Raw genomic sequence first — 10,915 nt, forward strand, 5'->3', positions numbered from 1 at the left:
AGGTGATTTGGTCAGAATCACGTTCGACCTATATACCCGTGTGTGCTTTAATTTCTTATTTACTGTTGATTTTTTTTTCACTTGTAATCTACGCATACGTTAGTTTACGTTATATACAAAATATAATTGTGATTATTTCTCTTCTGTTTCAGTCAAAACAACCAAAACGGAAGCTGTTGCGGGTGGTGTAGCTAAATTGCCATGCGACATCACCCCACCAGCCAAAGGGGACAAGGTACATCTTCTCATTTGGTACAAGGAGGGAGTCTCATCACCGATTTACAGGTAATCCCTGGATTTCATATCACCACTAATCAAAACTATATTGCTATTTTAATTATTCCTTGCCAAAAAATTATTTTTTTTTTTTATAGAATAGAAAATACTTTTTATTTATTGACAGATATTACAATCTGCCACACAGTTGTGGGCAATAGGTAATAGTGATGAATGATCACATTCATACTAAAATAAAATAACAATAAATAAATCTCTCTTAAAATATATACAAACAGAAGGATAAACAAAATGAACATGATCAAACTATGTGTATGATAAAATAAGTAAATAATATAAAATAATGATAAAAAATAATATAATCTCTAGTCACATTTACACTCATATATACAATATTTACACAATCGACCTGAGGATCCCTGAGCCCCCTCTATCGCCCCACGTGTGGCCAGTGGAGGCTGGGCAAGTGCGCTAAAGCAACAAACATTTTTTTACATATTGAATCCATTAACAGATGAGCTTCTAGAAATAGTGTCGTTAAATTGTTTTTGTAGGTCCTTATCCATAGTCACGAAAAATAAAATAATAATAAAAATTATATAATAACATAGGGGGTCATTAGTCGCTTAAAAGTACTACATAATATGGACTAATTACAATTTCAGTAATTAAATTATTAATAAACGACGAAAAACATTTTTTTTAATATTTATTATTTTTTCTATCTTTTTATCGTTCTTTATGTGTGTGTTTAATTTGTCCATTATTCGAATTTTAAAACCTCTCTCTTTTTCCATCAAACATAAAACACAACTATATCCAAATCATATAAATATTTTAAATATAGTAAAAAATATATACACACAAAAACCCATCATGGCCGTCCACAATTATAATCTATTAATTTTTTTTAAAAAACACGTGGATATAAACAATACGTGGATACGAAAAATAAAATAAATAAATACATAAGGCTGAAAGTAATAAATATAAAAGTAATAATTCTAAAAAGATACCAATAATAAGAAAAAGGATCAATAAATATAAAAAAGTAATTAATATATAAAAGTAATAAATATGTATATTGCAAGGAAAAAATCACAAGAACAGCTAAAAATCTAAATTAAATCATTTTTGACACCTTTATCATATATTTATCGGGAATACTGTCAATTATAAACGGTCATCTTTTTGCTACCCAGTCGAAATATTTTTTGGCTTAAGTAGTAATTTTTCATTGACCGCCGTTAAAATACTGACATATTTAATTAATCGTTTGAAAATTATTGGTTATTTTCAATGTAATAAACTTTGTAACTAATGTCTAATAAAATTCAGAAAATATATTGAGTCGAGCTGTTCGAATCAACATAGTTTTTCAAACCAACAAATGTCCTAAGGTTGCCTTTTTTAATGATGCTATGTTTTCTTTAAAAAAAACTTTCCATTTGAGGGTTTGATTTGGTTTTTAATACACAACAACCCCCTCCCATCCACCCTCAGTAAGAAAAAAAGATTAAGGCACTGGGAAGGATACCCCAGAGCCGACTCCTCTTTATTCAAAGCCTACCAGTCGGAGCACTTGAATTATTCAATACGGATCATTGTCAATTCTTATTAGGCAGGAGTTTTATTACAAAAGTACAAAATGGAAAATAAACGAGACTATTCCATTTACATTTCGGCCATTGGCGGGCTGTTTATCTCCCAATAGGTTTGGGGTTTAAGTATTACCTCATTGGCCCAACAATTTATCGGGGAACTCGTAATGCAGGAGATTGTAATGAGCATATAAAGGAATGTTACATTCGTACACCAAATAAATTCCAAAAAAAAAAACATCGAAGTACTTAAAAAAGGGGGAGTTACATCTAAACATAGAAATTAAAAAGCTATAATTTTCAAAAAACCTCTACTCATCGAACCTAGTTTTAAATGATACTCATATCACACTTCACAAATTCGAACAATTGTTAGAAGTAACGTAAGACTATAAACTATTATTCAACCTGCATATCAATTAAAAATTAAAAAACACAAGGAAAAACGAAAAAAAATTCCCATATTTTAATACAAAATCAAAACTATCGCCAAAAAAATAATTTATACTCTACAAATCAATCATACTCTATTAAAACTTTTTGTTGGATATGCCTGTCCCATATGCACTACTACAACACTACTGCAACACTACTATAGCCAATTTAAAAAGAATAAAACTGTTCCAAGACAATAGCTAAGAATTGTAAACTACATTTGATATCACACAATAATAACTAAAATGCATTCAGAAACAAATATAGACACCATTTAAGAATGCAAGTACAAATTGACTCATAATTTCGTCCAATATGGCCTAAACTCTTTAAGCCCTGTAGTAACAGAAATAGTTTTTTTTTCTTTCAGTTAATTTTTTACAAAAATGTAAATTATAATTAATTATCAGTAATAAGTATATAGCAGCAAAGAAAATTAAATTGTATAAAAGTATGGACCAAATTAATGTAATAATTATTGTACACACTTATATTAATGAAATAAAAATTTTATTTCATAAAATAAATTACAAAAGTGACAAAAATCACTGCTAAAATATTATGAAGTTTCAAAACGAAATCTCGTATCTCATTCCATGTTTCCCTAATCCAGGCGTTAACTGGACAGAAAATAAATTTACATAAATGAAGATGTCGCCTATTTTAAGCTAGTAGGGGTGTCAGAAAGTAACAAGTAACAGACTATATATATATATATATATATATATATATATATATATGGAGAAATTCAAAGACAGAATGAAAAAAAAAAACATTTTATTTGATCAGATGTGCCACTATTACAGTGTATAATCAGTGACATAAGTAAAACAGAAACAAAATTCTCTCTTAATAAATTTAAACAATGTTTTACAAGTACTATTTATAAGTATTTCTATGTTCGAGAATTCCACGGAGGTAATTACTTTAATAGATGCTATCGTTTCAGATAAAATTTTTGAAATTTTGTTTTGCAAAACTTGTGTGGAACCTCAAGTCCAAAATAAGTAACAATCTTGCATAAATTACATATTTTACCAGGGTTAATAGAAATAGGTTATTTTGAAACTAAGAGTATATAAATCGAATTTAATAAATACCATAGAAATGAAATTTCATTTCATTTCATTTCATAGATATGAAATTCCGAGGAGGTGCCACCGTCAAAAGAGAGACAAATTCCGGGCTTCAAGGAAGTTGATATCAATTAATGGAAGTCAGTCGTGGTACCGAGGTACTTTGAAGTTCCCACCTCAGCAACTAATATTAATGATTATTTCTTCCCATATAGGAATATTACTAAACAACATGCCGCAACATCCTACCTTCGAAAAGAAACCAACTTCATAAAATTCCAATTGAAGACGAAAAGCCTTTAGGCCCCTGTATCTTATCACTTGGTCTGTTTCTCTTTCAGGCAAGTGTAATATAAAGAGCAAACTCCAACTTCACAACTTTTATGCGCTTAGTTCGGGGGTTTCTTTTTCTATCTTTGAAACTGTTCCTACCATCCAGGTTGCCTCAACCAATTTTTAAATACAATTTCAGAAATTTTAAACGAAAATTCTTAAAGTGTCTGGGCACAAAGGCAGTCAGATAGTCACTTTGCTCTGCTTGTTTTGTCGAAGAAATGGACAGCCTTAAAAACTTCAATTTTCTTTGTCAGCACTTAAAATCATTATTCATTTTATTACTAAGCGAATTAACCTGATGGCAACATCTATAGGCCATTGCCAAAAATAATCTACAAAAACAGCAAATTAAAAACGAAATATTCATTTGAAATCCTAATAATTATTGGGACATTGATGTGGTTGCAATGCATTATAAGTAGCCATACAATTATTTATTTATTTTCGATAATACATAGCTTAAGATTTATTAGATGATTAATTTATTTATTTTTGCCTTCTTATTTATTTATAATTATGAGAGATAGTTGACCGTGGATGACGTAAGAGAAGATGGTTAGGGGTGCGGTCAAAGTAAAACACAAATAAGGGCTAAGAACAGAACAAGATAACAACCACAGTAAGTATAGAAAATAAAAAAGAAAGTATAAACAGAATAACATTAAATGAATAATTTTGCAAAATAGAATTAATAAAATGAAGTAATCAGAGAAGCGGGAAATAAAATGTATATATAGGTAATTGAAAAAGTGGGTAAAATAAAATAATTAAGGAAATGAAATAAAAATTAAGTTATATAATGCAAAGAAGTATGAACATATTAGTTATTAATAATTTAAAAATTCAAATATGGAAAGAAAATTGAGAGGAAGAAAATATATGAAACAATAATAATTGATAAAGAGGCAAAATATAAGTAAAGTATACCATAAGAAATGAATAGAAAAAAAAAGTTCTGAAGAAGGTTAGAAACTCTAGCCGAAACGTTGGCACAATAAAATAGGTTACACCAAATTATTTGTGTTTCACTTTGACCGCACCACCAACCATCTTCTCCTCTTATTTATTTATTATTATTTTTAAATTCTTTTTCTACCTTTGATGTTTATGGTTATTTTTTTTTACTTGCAAATATTTATATAAATAATAATTGTTCCTTTTTTAAATTTTTTTTTCATTTATATTATTAGAAGTTAGTCACGATGATTAATGCGGTTTTGTTTTATCTTGTTTCTTGTAAATTTTTATTTTACATATTTTTTTAAACTATTTTTGTTGTTTTTTTTTTCTTCTCGAATTCATTATTTTAGTTCTGGATTATCTCTCTAGGAAGTCTGGTGAGTCAATTCTTTTAAAATTATTTTAGTTATATTGTAGGATTTTCGAAGATCATTTTTTTTTTATTTTGTATTATACTCTAAGGCATTAATGCCTCTAGTCGATGCCTGTAATATTATTCTAAAAGGACTAGTCCCAGAATAAATAAAGAATATTATTATTATTTTATCCTTTGGGATAAGTCCAATTCAAAATAAAATCAAAACTTTAAAACAACTTTAAGCTAAGTAGCCATATTATTATTTTTTTAATATGCATAAAATCAATAAAAAAATTGTAATTCACTGTTGGAAAATTAATATTGTTTCTTCAATAACTTTCTCAAAAACATCCAGCCGTATTTATAATAAATTCCTCATTAAAGTAAAAAAGCCCTACGAAACTGGAGGTTGTTGTTATCAGAACAACCTCAGTCCCTGTTAACAAAGTTCTATCCAATGAACCGCGTCAAACCCAAAATCCTAAACACACCCCTGTTCAAGTTTTTTTGTTTTTTTTAACGTTGACTATCGTCATGGTAACTTCACTCGCCCTTTGCATTCACCTCATCAAGTATCGAGTAGAACGCGGAATGCGGTGTTTTAAATTCTTCGGTTTTCTTTCTCCTTCCAAGTGCTGTACCAATAGCTTTTAAAAATCATCTTAAGGTATTATTCTTATGTCAGTTGGAGCGACCTCATTTCCGAATCTTCTCACTTCGTAAAGAATATGAAGGCATTCTTCTCAAAGTTCTTCTACATCCTTCATATTTTTCCTCGCATTTTTTTTTTTTTTTTTTTTACTAAACCTGTTATTATTAGCTCGTAAATTATCTAAATTCTTTCTTCGACTGCTAAATCGATCTTAGAGATATTTAAATCTCATCCACAGGATTTTCAGTTTTAATTATAGATTTCAATATCATCTAGACATTGAATACGCTTAGATGACAATGTGTGATAGAACATTGTCACCAAAATAATAAGCTAGTGCGAGCAAAAGTCAGTTCAACTGCATGGGTTTCGATGTCATCACATCATAACCTGAACGCAAGTTGTCTGAACCGATTTTTTAATAAGGCTGAAATTATTTTATAAAATAAATTTGAATACTTGTGTGCATTTTTAACTAATTTGAGCTGGAAAACCTGCTGAGCATTATATAATAATTATAACAATTTTATTTTTGTTTAAACAATGGATAATTTTAGGAATAAATCTCTTACTAAAGACGCCCCTTACTATTTGCGATGTTATAATTGAATGATTTCAAATAATTAATAGAAACTATAAAAAATAATAAAAATAGTTATGCAATTGAAGAATGGAAGAAAAAATATATAACAACGCAAAACTTATTAAAGTTATTTTTTTTTCTGTAAAAACAAATTTATTGTAGTTTAATATATATAAATCATTGACCGTATAATCTCAAATTATGAAGAAGATAGTTAGGACTGAGGTCATAACCGAAACAACTATTTTTTTCCGACGTTTCGCCCCACTTTGTTGAGCTTTATCAGGGCTGTCGTTGATAGCTTTGGTTGCTTGAAGTCAGCCCTGATGAAACTCTACAAACTGGGACGAAACATCGGAAAATAAATATTTGTTGACTATTTTTGTTTCTCTTTTGACCGCAACCATCTTCATCATTATTATCGTTTTGATCATGTTTCTTGAAAATATTTGCAATAGATGGTACTAAACTTTAATGTAAGCAATTTTTCTTAGTGTTTTTGAGGTAATTAAAAACAAGATAGCAACTATTATGAATAAGAGGAATTGCATAATGATTAGAAAACAACTAACATTATAGTTACACAAATATTGTTGAAAGACATGTATAGTCTAAGTATTATTAAAAGATAAAGGTACTGCGAGAAATGTGATGATAAAATGAATTAAGAGAAACAGAAAAATAATAAAATACGTACAAAAATCTAATTACTAAATATATGTACAAAATGAAAATTATTTAAAATAAAAAAGTGGGACATAAAACATATATGTAAGTAATTAAATATGTAAGTAAAATAACAGGATTGAAGAAATAAAATATAAAAAGGAATAAACACAGATATGAATATTTTAATTTAATAATAATTATTTAAAATTAAAGTTATTGAAAAAAATAATGGGAAAGAAAATGTATGTAACTCATGAAATATGTTAGTAAAATACTGGAATGACACAATGAAGGAGAAGTAATAAAGAAAAGAGTAGAGACGGTGAAGGAGTGTAAAAAGAAATAAAATGTAAAAAACGAACGTACATGGTGAAAATCTTAAAGCCAAGGGCAGTGAGTGGCGCGTCAGCAGCTTTTTTTTCTTTTTTTTTCTTTTTCTTTTTTTTTTTTTTATTGGCGCGACAGACCGTGGAGGCCCAAGGCCTCGCGGCGATGTACTTAAGAAATCCATAAAAAAAAAATCCCGGATAGGGCCGGGCTCGAACTCGCAATCTAAGGATTGGCAGACAGGAGCGTTACCACGCTGCTACCGTCACCCCATTGCTGCCTCAGAAGCCTCGTGAGTTAAAAAAATACAATGAATGGGCTGACGGAAAATATTTCATTCATTTGATGATAGTCCTGTAAGAACCAGGTTAAGATATCCCTTAAAGTTCAATTCTAATCCCTTAAGTAAACCATTCAGTCTCGATGTCTCTTACTATCACATAACATGCTTGTATACCAGTATATATTAATCCAACTTTAATATTTATTTATGGTAGATATTTAGAGTATAACATGGCTAAATGAATTAGTTTTTAGAAGACAAATCGTATACGAGCGGGGACTCGGGATATATTTGTAAAACGACCCGGGATACCCTATCGCCAATGATATATTCACGTTTGAATGCACACACTTATTTAAACAAATGACAAGAGCTGGATTTGGCTGGGGCAATAAGAGAGGGCCATTACTCAAGCCGTCAACTAATGAGCTAATCCTCCCACTTCCACTCCTAAACAACCTCAACACCGGCCCCCCTCCCCCTCTCCCCCCTCCCATCCAGCTCAATAGCAGCTTATAATTAATTCACTCTCTCTCTCGCTCCTTCCCAAAGTAAACTGTCTGTCCGTCTTGGACAATTATCGCAGGATTAACCATTAACCGAATACCCAACTTAATCGGACTTCCGACCAGTTACCAGCAGTCTTGCTAACGAGTTGAAAATTTAAATGTTTAGTTAAATTGATTCGTACTTGATATAAACTATTCCCAGTTCAGTCTCTGAACAGGTGTTAACAACGCGCAACACGACATTTTTGTTGTACTTCCTATTGAATGATTGTTCTCTTAAACATGTCCTAAACAGAATAATCTGTGGTTTGGAACTCGGATGATTTATAGATATGGGGCTATTCTCTACCTTATTTATTAGTGTCATGCTGTTCCCATTTACGTTTGATGTTGTTTGTTTTGTTATGGATTCCCTACAACATGTACAACGGTGTCTTTCTAAGTTTAACATGAGTGGGATTGTGAATAGTAAAAGGCCTAGAAGTTTTTGGGTCAGGTATGCTGTTCGAGCATTTATGGGATAGGTTAAAGATTACATAAATCCCGTTTGTGGCCCGGGGAGTTGAGGTGTTACCATCGAATCCAGTCAGATTTTTATTTTATGACTAACGGAATAAAAACTTCCCACTTTGGTTAGAATAGATTGGATATCTGTAACACCCCCTCCCCCCAATTCGTATGTAAGAAATGAACATGTAGGGAAACACACAAAAAAAATTCACAATACTGCGGATCTGTCAAGACCCACATTAAATGAACATCGATTCATACGACTCTAATACCTTAAAAATCATCAGACCACATCACCTGCTATCCAAAGTGGCACTACAGAAACCATGGTTTATTCTCAAACCATTCGTAATTGGTCTTCCTTTGAGGAACCCTATCTACGATTGACTAGAAATTACAAAATCGACAGAAATCTGTTTGCAATGACCACCGTATTTGACACTGGAGGTATCGGAAGAGAGTTTTCTTCTCAAATGAGTTCAAATTTACACTGCAAATAGAAGATGGGTGATATGTAGATAAGAGGTAACATAGTTTTTCTCCCTTCTCCTTTTCAACTAAAGTGATTTAGTTTCGTTCGCGAATGACAACACAACGGAACATTGTCCAAGAGCTAATGGAAATGCCGTTAGAGACAAATTCATATTTATGCATGATAGGACTCTCCCTCAGACCACCAACAGGTTGTGCGAATTCATAAATGTCAACAACGTACAGGTTATGAACTGGACAGTATGCAGCTCGGATTTGAATCTAACAGAACATTTATGAGGTCAGCTAGGATAGAACATTCGCTATCATCCATACCTACCACGGTCCATACCAGAACTGGAACATGTTCTAAGAAGAGAATGAGAACGGAATCCACAGGAGGAAAGCATACACTTTATGATGAACATCACTCCATCACTAACAACAGTTTTGTTTGCTCTTGTAACAAAGAATTAGCAGTCTTACTATTCTTCTAAACAGAATGAATTATGTACTTCATTTCTGTGGTCCTCCATTTTCGTGTTTTGTATATTTCGACTCTTAACAATATGAATATTACCATTTGGTAAATGTCGTAGTCATATGGATCATCCGACACTCTAAGACTGGAACATGGTAAAAATAATGTGATAGTTGACTACTATACAATTTAATCAACCATCATGATGAACAACAGGTTTATTTTTAAGATGTACAATTTTCATGAATTTTAAAAGAGTAAAATAGTTATCCGGTTCTATGATGATTACTTATTGTGCATTTCAGCTTTTGTCCATTATTGAGGGTTTGTGTTCATGAAGCTCTCTAAATTTTCAATTTTGCACTGTAATACAATACAAAATAACAACAAATTAAAAAATGGCAATTAATTATTAAACAAAATTTATAGAAAATTCTAAATAAATGTCTTGCAAATAAATTGTTTATCATAATTATACCAAATTAATATGATGAATTCAAGTAGGGAGAGGTGTATGTATGAATAATTTCAAGATCCACATTGAAATGTAATACAAGGTATATTGAAACATTACTATGCATGATATTACAATAAATAATGTTCCATATAACATATATGCGTTAACTGATTGGAACATCAATTATGTATTGCATTTGCATATACTGTCAATAGAAAAAAGTACCGGAAACTTTATACTTCTGATTTAAAAGGTTGATTATAAGTAATGTTTTCATTTTTTAGGGAATTCGGACAGTAGATTAGGCTGGGGTTATAAAAATTAAAATAATCTCTTGAGTGTCAAAAGAGGAGAAAATAATTTCTCATTTACCTTGAGACTGCTGTACCGACTCGCCTTTTCTCAACCTAAAGTAGGTTTTTTTATTTTTCAACTTTAATTTTTTAACGACATACTACATATTTACCTATTTTATTATTTTGTACAGTTGTAAATTACATTAAATAAATAATTAAAAAAAAATTTTTTTTAACTGCGTGTTTCTTTACACTAAAAAAGGTCCTTTATCTATTCTTATCAAGTATAGTGGCTCTTTAGAATGAAGAAGTAGCTCTGTAGAAGGCTTGGCATAGAGAAGGCTGGAACATTCAATACATTGTACCAATTCTTGTTGCAGAGAAAGACGACCATTTGCCGAGCTGTAATCGGAAATGGTTTTATTCCCAGGTGAGTCTCCCTTCGATCTGTACCTCTGAGACGGTTTAGACAAAGCGCCTCGCTAAATATTACTGTCTTCCATAATCTTGGGCTATAATTAATTGTGTAATTTGAAGGTGCATATTAATACTGAAATCATAATTTTTTTTTTTTTAATAATTTATTTATTGATATTTACAACTGTATACACATATATACAACAAGTAAATTTGCTGTAGGTGACATAGTGACATGATAAAAACATGTGGAGAAT

The 10,915-nt window shown here is 30.7% G+C and overlaps 1 protein-coding gene across 2 annotated transcripts in view; it reads left to right on the plus strand.

Annotated features, from left to right (window-relative positions):
• Positions 1-152: 152 nt before the first annotated feature.
• LOC106681633 (nephrin) overlaps positions 153-10,915 on the plus strand; it is a gene marked incomplete at its 5' end in the record, with an annotated part of 151,099 nt that continues 140,336 nt past the window's right edge. For both annotated transcript variants that reach the window (XM_067052152.1, XM_014422062.3), the window contains 1 exon segment: positions 153-285. In XM_067052152.1, coding sequence (XP_066908253.1) covers positions 153-285 — 133 coding nt within the window.

This window comes from Halyomorpha halys, unplaced genomic scaffold, assembly GCF_000696795.3.
Source record: "Halyomorpha halys isolate HHAL.00 unplaced genomic scaffold, Hhal_1.1 Scaffold353.1, whole genome shotgun sequence".
NCBI lineage: Eukaryota > Metazoa > Arthropoda > Insecta > Hemiptera > Pentatomidae > Halyomorpha > Halyomorpha halys.